Source organism: Garra rufa, chromosome 9 (genome assembly GCF_049309525.1).
Source record: "Garra rufa chromosome 9, GarRuf1.0, whole genome shotgun sequence".
NCBI classification, from domain to species: Eukaryota; Metazoa; Chordata; class Actinopteri; order Cypriniformes; family Cyprinidae; genus Garra; species Garra rufa.
The window spans coordinates 3,853,704-3,870,036 of NC_133369.1; the positions used below are offsets into that span (position 1 = coordinate 3,853,704).

The 16,333-nt window shown below is 26.6% G+C and overlaps 2 protein-coding genes across 2 annotated transcripts; both read left to right on the forward strand.

Annotated features, from left to right (window-relative positions):
* The first annotated feature begins 637 nt into the window (after nt 1-637).
* On the forward strand, nt 638-1,525 carry LOC141342483 (fatty acid-binding protein 10-A, liver basic-like). Its single transcript, XM_073846940.1, has 3 exons — nt 638-752; nt 916-1,088; nt 1,385-1,525. The coding sequence occupies exons 1-3, from the start codon at nt 686-688 to the stop codon at nt 1,523-1,525; spliced, it is 381 nt and encodes a 126-aa protein (XP_073703041.1). The 5' UTR covers nt 638-685.
* A 6,962-nt stretch (nt 1,526-8,487) lies between these two features.
* On the forward strand, nt 8,488-15,945 carry LOC141343082 (serine/arginine-rich splicing factor 10-like). Its single transcript, XM_073847676.1, has 4 exons — nt 8,488-8,629; nt 11,020-11,133; nt 14,492-14,598; nt 15,770-15,945. The coding sequence occupies exons 1-4, from the start codon at nt 8,565-8,567 to the stop codon at nt 15,943-15,945; spliced, it is 462 nt and encodes a 153-aa protein (XP_073703777.1). The 5' UTR covers nt 8,488-8,564.
* Nucleotides 15,946-16,333: the final 388 nt, after the last annotated feature.

Here is a 16,333-nt window from a genome sequence, read left to right on the forward strand (position 1 = left end):
TCTGCTCACCAAGCCTGCATTTATTTGATCAAAAAAAAAATTAAAAAATTGTGATATATTTTTACAATTTAAAATAGATGGTTTCGACATGATTATATAGTAAAATGTAATTTATTTCTGTGAACAAACCTGAATTTTCACCATCATTACTCCAGTCTTCAGTGTCACGTTATCTTTCAGAAGTCATTCTAATATGCTGATTTCCTGCTCAGCATAATTTCTGATTATTATCAATGCCCAATGTTTTTGTGGAAATTATGATATTTTTTATTTTTCAGGATTCTTTGATTAATACAAAGTTCAAAAGAGCAGCATTACTTTGCATTACTAATCAATTTAATGCATAATTAATGTATATAAGTGTTAATTTCCTTAAAAATAAATAAAAACAAAGTCTCTGACTCCACTGAACTTAACAGATTTCTAAATCTATTTAAATTCCATCATTTCGTTCCATGTGATGGTCTTTTTTTGAGAAAGATTGGATGCCTAAATCAGTTGCTGCCACATTTAGAGATGCATGACCCCACAAATGATGTTAGCGAACTCTGGGTTGTTCAAACAGAAGGGAAAACTGCCAGAACGTCAATGATTAAACTCAAAGTGAGTATAAGTACTGCTCCGGGATAAACGTCTCTTCACATTGTCTTGAGCTCACTTGCCAGACGTCGGATCAGCAGCAGACATGGCCTTCAGTGGAACATGGCAGGTTTACGAGCAGGAGAACTACGAGGAGTTTCTGAGAGCCGTCTGTGAGTTTTTGTGAAACCATCATGGTTGCATTTCCCAAAGCATCATGCATTTTCATAATCTGCTTATGCATGCAATGCTTTTGAGATGCAATTTCGAAAAGCATTTCGTTTGAATTCTGTCCTGATTGTAGGTCACTCACTATCTGTGTTTCTATTTCTTCAGCTCTGCCAGAAGATGTCATTAAAATGGCCAAGGATGTTAAACCAGTGATCGAAATCCAACAAAGCGGCAACGACTTCACCATCACATCCAAAACTCCTGGGAAAACCCTCACAAACTCCTTCACCATCGGCAAGGAAGCTGAAATCACCACCATGGACGGCAAGAAGCTCAAGGTAGAATATATAGTAGCTATATTTATGATGTTGAACTGTTCAAGAAGAGTTGATATTGCAAACAAATGCTCAGTTTCATCATAGATCAAGATTTTTCTTAATTAAAAAATAATAATTTTATAATAAAATATATATTTTATTTTTTTTATGTATTAATATTTTAAATATTTTATTTAGAATTATTTATAATTTTTTTAAATAATATTTTGTTGTATTATATGCAAAAAAAAATGCTAATATTACAAGTATTTGTATTTTTTTCTGCGTGATGATGCTTATATTCTTGTGTGTTTCAGTGCATTGTCAAACTGGAGGGAGGGAAGCTGGTCTGTAAAACTGATCGATTCTCTCACATCCAGGAGATCAAGGGAGGAGAGATGGTTGAGGTTTGTATTGATAATTTAGTGCACATATTGCTCACTGGAGCTCAGAACTGACCAAATAACTTGCGATTGCGTGCAATTGTTATAAAGCACGAGTTTTATCTTGCAATTCTGACTATTTCTCACAGTTGTCTATATAACACAATTCTGAGAAAAAAGTCAGAATTGTGACTATATCTTGCAATTTTACTTTATAACGCACAATTCTGACTTCATTTTTCAGAATTGCAGGTCTATATCTCGCAATTTTTACTTTTTCTTTGAGTTTTTATCTTGAAATTCTGACTGTTTCTCACAAGTGTGTATAAATAACGCAATTCTGAGAAAAAAGTCCGAACTGTGACTATATCTCGCAATTTTAACTTTTTTCTTAGTTTTTATCTTGCAATTCTGACTTTCTCACAATTGTCTATATACCGCAATTCTGAGAAAAAAAGTCAGAATTGTGACTATATATATGTATTTGACTTTATAACTCGCAATTGCGAGTTTATATCACGCATTTCTGACTTCATTTTTCAGAATTGCGAGTTTATATCTTGCAATTTTGACTTGCAATTTGGACTATTTCTCAAAATTTTGTCTATATAATGCAATTCTGAGAAAAAAAAGTCTGAATTGTGATTATATCTTGCAATTTTAACTTTATAACTCGCAATTGCGAGTTTATATCACGCAATTCTGACTTCATTTTTCAGAATTGCGAGTTTATATCTTGCAATTTTGACTTTTTTCTTAGTTTTTATCTTGCAATTCTGATTATTTCTCAAAATTGTCTATATAACACAATTCTGAGAAAAAAAGTCAGAATTGTGACTATATCTTGCAATTTTGACTTTATAACGCACAATTCTGACTTCATTTTTCAGAATTGCAGGTGTACAGTAGTCAACATTCGAAGTGGATCAAAACCTTTCATCAAATTTGTCCTAAAACCAAAAAGAATACCCGTTCTTATCTTTGGACAACTTTTGATTAACTTTTTTGATCCACTTCGAATGTTGACTACTATATATCTCGCAATTTTTACTTTTTCTTTGAGTTTTTATCTTGCAATTCTGACTGTTTCTCACAAGTGTGTATAAATAACGCAATTCTGAGAAAAAAGTCCGAACTGTGACTATATCTCGCAATTTTAACTTTTTTCTTAGTTTTTATCTTGCAATTCTGACTTTCTCACAATTGTCTATATACCGCAATTCTGAGAAAAAAAGTCAGAATTGTGACTATATATATGTATTTGACTTTATAACTCGCAATTGCGAGTTTATATCACGCATTTCTGACTTCATTTTTCAGAATTGCGAGTTTATATCTTGCAATTTTGACTTTTTTCTTAGTTTTTATCTTGCAATTCTGATTATTTCTCACAATTGTGTCTATATAACGCAATTCTGAGAAAAAAAGTCAGAACTGTGATTATATCTTGCAATTTTGACTTTATAACTCAGAATTGCAAGTTTATATCACGCAATTTTGACTTTTTTCTTAGTTTTTATCTTGCAATTCTGACTATTTCTTACAATCGTCAGCAATTCTGAGAAAAAAGTCTGAATTGTGACTATATCTCGCAATTTTGACTCTATAACTCGCAATTGCAAGTTTATATCACGCAATTCTGACTTCATTTTTCAGAATTGCAAGATTATGTCTCGCAATTTTGATTTTTTTTCTCAGAGATTTTATCTTGCAATTCTGACTATATCTCACAATTGTTTATATATAACGAAAATAAGTCAGAATTGTGACTATATATTGCAATTTTGACTTTATAACTCACAATTGCAAGTTTATATAAATGTGACCCTGGACCACAAAACCAGTCATAAGGTTAAATTTGACAAAACTGAGATGTATACATCATATGAAAGCTCAATAAATAAGCTTTCTATTGATGTATGGTTTGTTAGGATAGGACAATATTTGGCCGAGATACATCTATTTGAAATCAGAAATCTGAGGATGCAAAAAAATCAAAAAGACTGAGAAAATCACCTTTAAAGTTGTCCAAATTAGGTTCTTAACAATGCATATTACAAATCAAAAATTACATTTTGATATGTTTACAGTAGGAATTTCACAAAAAATCTTCATGGAACATGATCTTTACTTAATTTCTTAATGATTTTTGGCATAAAATAAAAATAAAAAATTTTGACCCATACTATGTATTTTTGGCTATTGCTACAAATATACCCCAGCGATTTAAGACTGGTTTTGTGGTCCAGGGTCACAAATGAGAATTGTGACTATATATCACGCAATTTTGACTTTTTTCTTAGTTTTTATCTTGCAATTCTGACTTTCTCGCAATTGTCTACATACCGCAATTCTGAAAAAAAAAGTCAGAATTGTGACTATATATATATATATGTATTTGACTTTATAATGCGCAATTGCGAGTTTATATCACACAATTCTGACTTCATTTTTCAGAATTGCGAGTTTATATCTTGCAATTTTGACTTTTTTCTTAGCTTTTATCTTGCAATTCTGATTATTTCTCAAAATTGTGTCTATATAACGCAATTTTGAGAAAAAAAAGTCAGAATTGTGACTATATCTCGCAATTTTGACTCTATAACTCGCAATTCTGACTTCATTTTTCAGAATTGCGCGTTTATATCTTGCAATTTTGACTTGCAGTTCGGACTATTTCTCAAAATTGTGTCTATATAACGCAATTCTGAGAAAAAAAGTCAGAATTGTGATTATATCTTGCAATTTTAACTTTATAACTCGCAATTGCGAGTTTATATCAAGCAATTCTGACTTTTTTCGTAGAGTTTTATCTCGCAATTCTGACTATTTCTCACGATTGTGTCTATATAACGCAGTTCTGAGAAAAAAAGTCTGAATTGTGACTGTATCTTGCAATTTTGACTCTATAACTCACAATTGCAAGTTTATATCACGCAATTTTGACTTTTTTCTTAGTTTTTATCTTGCAATTCTGACTATTTCTTACAATTGTCTATATAACGCAATTCTGAGAAAAAAAGTCTGAATTGTGACTATATCTCGCAATTTTGACTCTATAACTCGCAATTGCAAGTTTATATCACGCAATTCTGACTTCATTTTTCAGAATTGCAAGATTATGTCTCGCAATTTTGATTTTTTTTCTCAGAGTTTTTATCTTGCAATTCTGACTATATCTCACAATTGTTTATATATAACGAAAATAAGTCAGAATTGTGACTATATATTGCAATTTTGACTTTATAACTCACAATTGCAAGTTTATATAAATGAGAATTGTGACTATATATCACGCAATTTTGACTTTTTTCTTAGTTTTTATCTTGCAATTCTGACTATATCTCACAATTGTTTATATATAACGAAAATAAGTCAGAATTGTGACTATATATTCCAATTTTGACTTTATAACTCACAATTGCAAGTTTATATAAATGAGAATTGTGACTATATATCACGCAATTTTGACTTTTTTCTTAGTTTTTATCTTGCAATTCTGACTTTCTCGCAATTGTCTATATACCGCAATTCTGAGAAAAAAAGTCGGAATTGTGACTATATTTATGTATTTGACTTTATAACGCGCAATTGCGGGTTTATATCTCACAATTCTGACTTCATTTTTCAGAATTGCGAGTTTATATCTTGCAATTTTGACTTTTTTCTTAGTTTTTATCTTGCAATTCTGATTATTTCTCACAATTCTGTATATATAACGCAATTCTGAGAAAAAAAGTCAGAATTGTGATTATATCTTGCAATTTTAACTTTATATCACGCAATTGCGACTTTATATCACGCAATTCTGACTTCAATTTTCAGAATTGCGAGTTTATATCTTGCAATTTTGACTTGCAGTTCGGACTATTTCTCAAAATTGTGTATATATAACGCAATTCTGAGAAAAAAAGTCAGAATTGTGATTATATCTCGCAATTTTGACTTTATAACTCGCAATTGCGAGTTTATATCACGCAATTCTGACTTTTTTCTTAGAGTTTTTATCTCGCAATTCTGACTATTTCTCACGATTGTGTCTATATAATGCAATTCTGAGAAAAAAAATGTCTGAATTGTGACTATATCTTGCAATTTTGACTTTATAACTCACAATTGCAAGTTTATATCACGCAATTTTTACTTTTTTCTTAGTTTTTATCTTGCAATTCTGACTATTTCTTACAATTGTCTATATAAACCAATTCTGAGAAAAAAAGTCAGAATTGTGATTATATCTCGCAATTTTGACTCTATAACTCGCAATTGCAAGTTTATATCACGCAATTCTGACTTCATTCTGTCTCGCAATTTTGATTTTTTTTTCTCAGATTTTTTATCTTGCAATTCTGACTATATCTCACAATTGTTTATATATAACGAAAATAAGTCAGAATTGTGACTATATATTGCAATTTTGACTTTATAGCTCACAATTGCAAGTTTATATAAGTGAGAATTGTGACTATATATCACGCAATTTTGACTTTTTTCTTAGTTTTTATCTTGCAATTCTGACTATTTCTTACAATTGTGTCTATATAACGCAATTCTGAGAAAAAAATCTGAATTGTCTATATCTCGCAATTTTGACTTTATAACTCGCAATTGCAAGTTTATATCACGCAATTCTGACTTCATTTTTCAGAGTTTATATCACAATTTTGACTTTTTTCTTAGTTTTTATCTTGCAATTCTGACTATTTCTCACAATTGTGTCTATGTAACGCAATTCTGTTCAAAAAAAGTCAGAATTGTGACTATGTCTCGCAATTTTGACTTTATAACTCGCAATAGCAACTTCATTTTTCAGAATTGCGCGTTTATATCTTACATTTCTGAAAAAAATATGTAAAATATGAGCATTGGTAATGTTTTTCTTGTCTCTTGGTGTATATTTTCCAGAATCTGACAGTAGGAGGAACCACCATGATCAGGAGGAGCAAGAAGATGTGAAGAGTTATTTAAATAAAGCTCTGGTTTATCATACTAGTGTGTGTTGTGTTTTGATACATTGCATCAGTCACTAAATAAATCACAATAAACCAGCAAGTAAGTAAATAAATAACAGATTCTTGTAGGTGAAGGCATAGGCAGACTATATTTGTCATAATTATATATAAAAACAAACCTTAAAGTCTTAACCTAATAAAAATCTACTAAACATTTCCACAAAATTGTCTGCAGTATGAACAAAAATGTAAATGGTAACATACAGAAACATCAATCCATTTGGCCAGAATTTGCTTTAATTAATATTGAACATATAAAACATATATGTAATGACCTTCCCCTATCTGACAATCTTATATCAAATAATTTTGTCCTGAGAAATCAGTCCAACTTTTTTGCTGAATAAAAATATTTCTAATTGTAAGCGTCTATGTACTTTATTAAATACTAAACAATTAAAGAAAATCATTTATGGTGCATTTTTACAAATAAGATTTACAAATTATGTGTTTTAGGATAAACTGAAAAATGTAAAGGATAGAAATAAACCTAAAAAATGTAGGGGAAAACATTGAACTACATATTTGAATATTGTATTAGTATAAAAAGAATTACACAAAAATAAGATTTTAAATGTTTTTTAAAGAAGTATTAACTGCTCATCAAGCCTGCATTTATTTGATCCAACGTACAGCAAAAACTGTCAAATTGTGATATATTTTTACTATTTAAAATAATTAATTTCTATTTGAATATATTTTAAAATGTAATTTATTCCTGTGACCAAAGCTGACTTTTCAGCATCATTACTCCAGTCTTCAGTGTCACATGATCCTTCAGAAATCATTCTAATATGCTTATTTGCTGCTCAAAAAACATTTATTATTATTATTATTGTTGTTGAAAACAGCAGAGTATAATTTTTTCAGGTTTCGTTAATGAATAGAAAGTTCAGAAGAACAGCATTTATCTGAAATAGCAATCCTTTGTAGCATTATAAATGTCTTTATCATCACTTTTGATTGATGTAAAGCATCCTTCCTAAATAAAAGTATACGTTTCTATATTTTATTTCCCAGCAAAAATAAATAAATAAAATAAAAATTCTACTAAATCCAAGCTTTTGAATGGTAGTGTATAATATCTCAAAAAAAATTTTTTTTTTTCAAATAAATACTGATCTTTGGATTTTTCTGTTCATCATAGAATCCTAAAAAAAATATATACTCAACTGTTTTAAATATTATTAATAATAATAAAAAAATTGAACAGAAAATCAGCATATTAGAATAATTTCTGAAGGATCCTGTGGGCTTTAAAATTAAGCTTTGATCACAGGAATAAATTATATTTGAACAGATATTAACGTAGAAAGCAGTTCTTTTAAATAGTAAAAATATTTTACATTTTTACTGTTCTGCTTTTGACTGGTAGTGTATACATTTCACAACAGTAAAAAAATTCAAAAGTAAATCTCTTTTTTTTTTCAACTATTTATTTCCCTGGACAGTTTTTTTTTAATTATTAATGCAAGAAAGAATACAAGAAACAGTTGACAGATTGTTTGCACATAATATACAAAGTAACAGGGACATATATTATGTCAACTGAAAACGAGGTGTTAAGGATACAATAGAAAAGCATGGGAAAAAAACAAAGGGTAAAAGGGTAAGATCAATTTTAAATTTTAAATTTTACAAAAGTCAGTACAAAATGGAATAGTTCTTCTAGCCTTCTTATTTTGTGACGAAACAGCATTTAGATCATTTTTAAATTCTTTCAAAAAAAAAGAAAATGTAGTTTGTTGTTGGAAAATGTATATTTATGAATATAAAATTTACAAAGAAAATAAAGTTTATAACAAAACAAGCATTGCTTTTAGTTGAGTCAGAATCATAATGTCCTAAAATAATTTCTTTGAAAGTAATCGGTATATCTTGCTGGATGTTATTATTAATAAATAAACCTTAAAAGTAAATCTTTAGAAATCTTTCCGTCTCGGCTCGGCGGTGACGTCATGACGCGCATGCGCGTGACCGTGCGTGACTGCGTACGCGTGCACATTGAACTGAAGTGTGGCCTGCGTCAGCTCAGCTGCGCGTCTGTTTGTGTGTGTGCGTGTGTGTGTGTCTGAGGAGCTGAAGGTTGCAGTTTTTTAATCATGGCGAGATACATGCGACCCCCAAACACATCTTTGTTCATCAGAAACATCAGCGATGACAGCAGGTTAGTGTGGTTAGTGAGTACTAGTTAGTGCGCTGCGCGCGAGCTGCTAACGGTCGCGTTTGCGTCGGTTAAAATCTCACTAACTATAACAAATGTGTCTTGTGCATTAAAATACATCATGGTTCGACACTTATCTAAAGCTAAATTCATAAACTAGTGTGATAGTGAGTGGGTTTTGTTGTTTGTTTTGCTTTAGATCCGCGTACATCATACTAAACACTAACTTAGAGTTAAAATGGATTAAATGGTAAATACATAGATCTGTTTGTTTGTTTTATATGTTGAATGTTTTTAGTCTAATATTTGCAGCAGTATTTGAAGCAGGATTGGGTTTCTTCCTTTTATGGCTGATATTTGATGCATGCATATTAATGAGGAACGCTGCATACATAATGAGGGACATTCCAGACTGCGTTTCAATGTCTCAATATAAAATGCTGTTTTATTCACAGATTACTGTGTCTTTAACCCAGTGTTAGTCTGAAGTGCTTATTTAATCGATTCTTGTCGAAACTACTTAAGATCTTCATGCATGCAAAAGTTCGATGGGTTATGTTTTCTTTATATTGTCTGGTCATATTTATGCCTGTGTATGTTTTCCAAAATATCTTCAGTAATATCTAGCCGTGTAGCTATTAGCTAATATACAAAAAGAAAAGTTTTGATGGAAGTAAACTGATTTTTTTTTTCTCCATAACAGTATAAAAGTGGTGTGTGTGTGTGTGTATATATATATATATATATATATATATATATATATATATATATATATATATAGGCCAATTATTTTTTTCTTCATAATCAAATTAATTTAGAATTTGTTTATTAATTACATTTTTATATATATTTTTTGTTTTTTATTTTTTTAGTTATTTTTAGTGCTTTTGTAATTTATTATTATTTTAAAAGATATCTAGATTATTGTGTATATCAATATAAATATTTCTTTATAAAGGTCATATTTTGATTTAATTTGTTTTATTTAAAAATATTCATTTGGAAATTTAATGGATTTTTTTTTAAATACCAAGTTAAATTTTTTTATTTTGTATAACTTGTTTAGCTGTTTATCATGTAGGTCATATTTCGATTTAATTAATTTTATTTTAAAATAATTATTATTTGGAATTTTATATATTTTTGGAGATTTATTTTATTTAATGGATTTTTATTTTTACATTTCCAAGTTATTAATTTATTTATTTTGTATAACTTGTTATTTAAGCTTTTATATATTCAGTTTTAGATATTTTTATTGCTTTTGTAGTTTTGTATTGTTTTTAAAAGATATGTATATTAATGTATCTGTATAAATCTTACTTTATGAAGATACAGTTTCAAAAATGTAATTATTTGAAAATAATATTTGTAAATGTAATATTTTTGGAGATTTATTTAATTAATGGAATTTTATTTTTTACATTTCAAATTCATTTTTTATTTATTTATTTTTGTGTACCTACATAAAAAAATAAATAATAAAACCCCGAAATATTATCTTTATAAAGAAGGATTTTTATGTATTTAAATATTTGAAAATAATTAACTTTTCGAAATGTAATATTTGTTGAGATTTTATTTAATTTATAGAATTTATTTTTTAATATTTCAAATTTAGTTTTTATTTATTTATAACTTGTTTAATAAGATTTTTATATTTTAATTTTTTTTAAGGCTTTATTTTTATGTTTTCTTTTTTTTTGTGTGCGGATTTTTATTGTTTTAAAATATTATTATTTAGGTTTAATTAATTTATTTTTCTTTCATTTTTTTCCCCCCATTGATTTATTTCCCATTTTAATGTTTCAACTTAAACTAAATATTTGAAAACAATGAATATTTGGAAATGTAATATTTAAGATTTTATTTAATTTATGGAATTTATTTTTTATATTTAAAATGTTTTTTTTTTTTTTTTTTTAACGTGTTCATTAAGCTCATGAGCTCATTTTTCTTTATTTATTTTAATATCAATTATATAATTTGTTTAAGGCTTTATTTTTGTTTTCTCTCTTTTTTTGAATCATTTTGTGTGTATTTTTATTATTTTAAAATATTAATATTAAGGTTTTTCTTTCCATTTTTCTTTCCATTTTTATTTCCATTTATTTATTTCCCATTTTAATGCTTAAACTTAAACTAAATGAGAATTATATCTGTTAGCCAAATAAATTGGATTGGCAAATCTCTTCAGGATTATGGGTCGTTTAGTTCATGAATTTGATAATAAAGCATGATTATTATTTTTTTTCTCACACTGCCTTGTGGCTCGGGCAGAAGCGAATATGAGAGCTTCAGTGCCATCTTACATCACGTTATTTTCCTCTAAGCACTCTGGGAAAGGCTCTCAGACAGACAAATGAATGTCCTGTCATCTCATGGTACTTTAGGCCAGAGGATTTGCGTCGTGAGTTTGGTCGTTACGGACCTATAGTAGATGTCTACATTCCTGTTGACTTCTATTCACGCCGACCAAGAGGATTTGCATACGTACAATATCCTTTGTAGTAAAAGAAAGTAAATATTGTGAACCTTTAAAGAGACGTTTCATCCAAAAATTCAAGCATTTCCTCTCGTGGAAGCCAAAAAGAGATACTGAGCCAAATGTCCGAGCTGCTCTTTTCCATATAATGGAAGTGAATGGTGACTAAAGCTGTGATTTTTTTGGGTGTGACGTCTCTTTAAAGCTTGAATGGCTGTGGACATGTCCGATGTTTGTCTCCTAACCGATATTTCCTCTGTTGTTGTCTCAGAAAATGTAAAGACATACAGTTCTGGAGACCTTCCCTTCAAAGAATATTTAAAAGAGCCGATGTAGAGTAGATTCAAGACAAAGACAATAAAGAGAGAGTTAAAGCTTGAAGATTCAAAGGGGACCAAAATTGGAGTCAAGGCCTCGGTCTGACCAAAGAAAGAGGAAAAGACTAAAGCTTATTGGGCAAAGACATCCCCAAGTCCTTCTCGGAGGCGGTTAAAGACAATAAAGGTCAAGCTGAAGGTCAAAGGTCAAGCATGTTAAAGGTAACCCGTTTTAATGCTGTATCCTACCATTATAGCGCACATGATTTCTGTACGTGATCAAAGGCAGTTTTACAATCCATCATTTCTTTCCCTTTGATTCGCTCCTGTCCACTTCAACATCTGTGGGCTTTTCTTGAACTACAGGAACTTTCTCAACTCACTTAATATTTAGATTTAATTTATTTTTATTTTTATTTCAATTTTAGTTTTAATTTATGTCTGGTTAATAATTTTAGCGCTTCTAGTGTTTAAATAATTATTTAATAATAACTGGTTTATTAAGCTTTGGTTTTTATAGTTTTAATTTTTAGTCATTTATTTAGTTTTAATATTCATATTTATTTAATTTTAATAATTATTATTATTTTTTTTTTTTTCAATTTTAGCTTTTATATATTTCTAGTTGGTATTTTGTGGTGTTTATTAATATTTTTGATCATTTTATTGAGTAATTTTAATTCCTTTTTAATTGTAGTACATTTAATTAGGCATTTTTATTAAATGTATTTATTTCAGTATACATTTATTAATTTTATTGCTTCTAGTGTTTAAAAAGTTTTTTTTTGTTTATTAAGCTTTGATTTTTAGTTTAGTAATTTGCTTGTGTCATTAATTTATAATTTTAAATATTCATATTTTTTAAAACAATGTTTAATTTTTTTTATTTAGCTTTTATATAGTTCTAGTTTTTTCATTTAATTAGCCATTTTTATTATTATTAAATGTATTTACTTCAGTGTTCATTTATTTTATTAATTTTAGTGCTTCTAGTGTTTAAATAATTATTTAATAATTGTTTTATTAAGCGTTGATTTTTATAGTTTTGGTTTTTAGTAATTTCTTTGTGCTTTTGGCATTTTTTATTTAATTTTAATAAAAATGTAAAAAAAAACCCATTTAATTTTAGCTTTTATATATTTCTAGTTAGTATTTTTAGTGTTTATTTATATTTTTGATAATATTATTTAGTAATTTATTTAATTTTAATACATTTTTAATTGTAGTACATTTAATTAGGCATTTTTATTATTATTAAATGTATTTATTTCAATATACATTTATTTTACAAATTTTAGTGCTTCTAGTGTTTGAATATTTAATATTTTGTTTAAGCTTTGATTTTTATAGTTTTAGTTTTCATTAGTTATTTATTTTTTTATTTATATAAAATGTATGTTTGTTTTTCAGTTTTAGCTTTTTATATATTTTTAGTTAGTACTTTTAAGTCTTTATTGTTTTTGTGATTTTTTTTTTCTTTAGTAATTTTGTTGACTTTTGGGATTTATTATTATTTTACTTTATCTAAGTTTTATTTATGAGTATTAATTAATTTGATTTTAGTGCTTCTAGTGGTTATTAATATTTAATAAAATTTTCTTTTATTTTGTATATAATTTTTTGCTTTATTTTGTAATGTACTTGTGCTTTTGTAATTTTATTATTTAAAGAAATGTAATATTTATTTTTTCAATAAAAATAAATATTACTTTTCTTTAAATAATAAAATTTTATATTTTTAGTTAGTATTTGTAGTGTTTATTATTTTTTTATTTTAGCAATTTTGTTGTCTTTTGTTGTCTTGTCTTTTATATATTTCTAGTTAGTATTTTTCTTTAGTAATGTTTACTTCGGATTAATTATTATTTTAATTGGTCTAAGTTTTATTTAATTTAGTATTAATAAATTTTATTGCTTCTAGTGCTTATTAATATTTTATACAATATGAAATATTTATTTAAAAATGTTATTTTAATTTGTTTATTTGTTAAAAGTTTTTTTTAAGTAATTTACTACTTTTGTCATTTCGTTATTATTTGTAATGTTTTTCAATTTTAGCTTTTATATATTTTTAGTCGGTAGTGTTTATTATTTTTTTATTTTTTTTAAATGTTAATATTTTAAAAACATATTTAAATTTTTAACTTATGTATTTTCATTAGTATTTGTAGTGTTTATTATAATTATTGAATTTTTTTATAGCAGTTGTGTTGTAATTTATAACTACGGGTATTATCATTATCTTAAATTATTTAAGTTATTTGTTTATTTTAGTATTTATTTATTTTATTGGTTTTAGTGCTTCTAGTGGTTATTAATATTTCATAATATATTTATTTAATAATTGATCAGTTAAGTTTTTATTTTGTATATGCTTTTGTCATGTATTATTAGTATTAGTATTAAATGTAATTAAAAAATATTTAATATATATTTTTTTAATTCAAATTAAGTTAAGCTTTTATTTATTTATTAAATTACTAGTTAGTAATTTTAGTGTTTTAATGAGTATATTTTTGAGTAATTTTGTTGTGGTTTTATTTATATTATTAATATAATATACTATTTTAGTATTCATTTTTTATTTTATTTAGAATTTTAGTGCTTTTAGTTTATTAATATGTTATGATATTTTTATTTTTTTATTAAGCTTTTATTTTCTATATTTCTATAAAACACACACAAAGCAAATAGTTAAATATAAATAAATGAATACAGTTAAATCTTTTTTTTTTTTGCACCAAAAATTTTATAATATTTTTGAAACAGGACCATATTGTCCGTTGTTTTTTATTTTTATTTTTTCTTCACACAGAAGTGCCTGTAGTTGAAGAAACGCCCTACATATCCTTGGAAAATGTAATAATTTTTTTTCCTTCATAATTTGAGCATAATTTCATCCAACACCTTCCCCTGTTGCCGTTTATCACACTTGATTGAAATGATTATTTGTGTTTTTCTTTATGCTCTGTGATGTTTTTGGTGAATATTGAGTTGGTGAGCTCAGTTTGTGTCATATGAATGTGTCAGATTAGTAAAAATGCAAAGCCTTAACCTCATCAGCATGTTTGAGGACGTTCGTGACGCAGAGGATGCGCTGCATAACCTGGACAGGAAGTGGATCTGTGGACGGCAGATTGAGATCCAGTTTGCTCAAGGAGACAGGAAGAGTATGATGCTGGTTTTGTACACTTTTTTTTTTTTTTTTTTTTTTTTTTAGTAGTTTAATTAATAAATTTTAGTGCTTCTAGTGGTTATTAATATGTTATAAAATATGTGTTTAATTAATTAGCTTTTATTTTTTATATTTTTAGTTTTTTGTAAATGTGCTTTTGTCATTTTAATTTTTTAAAAATGTCATTTTATTTTTTAATAAAAAATTATTTGTTTAATGTTTTTCAAATTTAGCTTTTATATATTTTTTGTTAGTGTGGGTTAGGGTTGTGTATTAAGATTTTTTTTTATTTTTAGCAAATCATGTTTTTGTTTTTATTATTATTATTAATAATTTAAGTTTTCTTTATTTTAGTATTAATTTTATTAGTTTTAGTGCTTCTAGTGGTTATTAATATTTTATAAAATATAAAATATTAATTTAATTCATTCACTTTCATTTTTTATATTTTCAGTTTTAGTTTTTTGTAATTTACTTGGCTTTTTAAATGTAAAAAATATTTAATTTATTTTAATAATTTAAATAAATTTTAGTTTTATTTTATTTATGTTTTTGAATTATTGTATTTTTAGTGTTCATTATTATTTAATGTTTTCTTTTGGCATTTTTAGTATTTGTTTTTATTAATTTTAGTGCTTTTAGTGGTTATTAACATTTTTTATAAAATATTCTGTATTTAATATTTTATTAAGCTTTTTTATATTTTGAGTTTTATTTTTGCAATTTACTTGTGCGTTTGTCATGTTATTATTTTAAAAAAATATTGTTTTTCAACTTTAGCTTTTATATATTTTTAGTCTTAGTTGTCTTAAGTTTTATTTTTTAGTTGTAGTTTTTTTTAGTAATTTCCTAGTGCTTGAATGTTATTTAAAAAAAATATTCAATATTTTAAGATTTTATTTTGTGTATAATTTTAGTTTTATGTTTTTAGAAATTTAGTTGTACTTTTGTCATTTTATTTAAAAAATAAACTCATTTTTCAATTAAAAAAAAAATTGCTTTAAATTTTAGCTTTTATATGTTTTTAGTGTTTATAAAATTTTTTAAGTTGCAATTTTGAAATGCATTTAAATGTTTAACTGAAATTTGTAAAATATTATATTAAAAAATTAATGAAATATTGAATTGCATGCATTTGTGTTTGTGATTTGTGTTGTGTTGTGCAGCTCCCGGTCAGATGAAATCCAAAGAGAAACATTCTCCTCGCAGCGACTCGCGTTACGACGACTATGAGCGCGACGGCCGGCGCAGACGCTCACGCAGCCGCAGTTACGGCAGAAGCAGATCTCGCAGTCCTTCATACGAACGCCGCGCACGCAGATCAGGAAGCCCTAGAGAGTAAGTACCATATAATTCAATGTGCTTTCTGTGGACATAAAATCACTTTTGTGCATTTCTTTTGATGTGGACATCTTGGCATCTTTGACCCTCATACAAAGACAGGAAACACAATGCACTTTCACTCTTATTGTAGTTTAGAAATTATAATTTATTTCATATATGATATTACTATATAATACTTTAACTATATTTAACTATAATATTGATTTTTTTTTTACCCGAAAGAAATATATTAAACTTATTTATATATATTACAATTGTATTAAAAATTTTTTTTACTTATTTAAAAATTAATTTTCATGTATTTAATTATAAAAAAAATCACCCTAAGCAGTTCTTAATTCACTGATTATTATATTTACATAAACTACCATAGTAAAAGTTTAGAA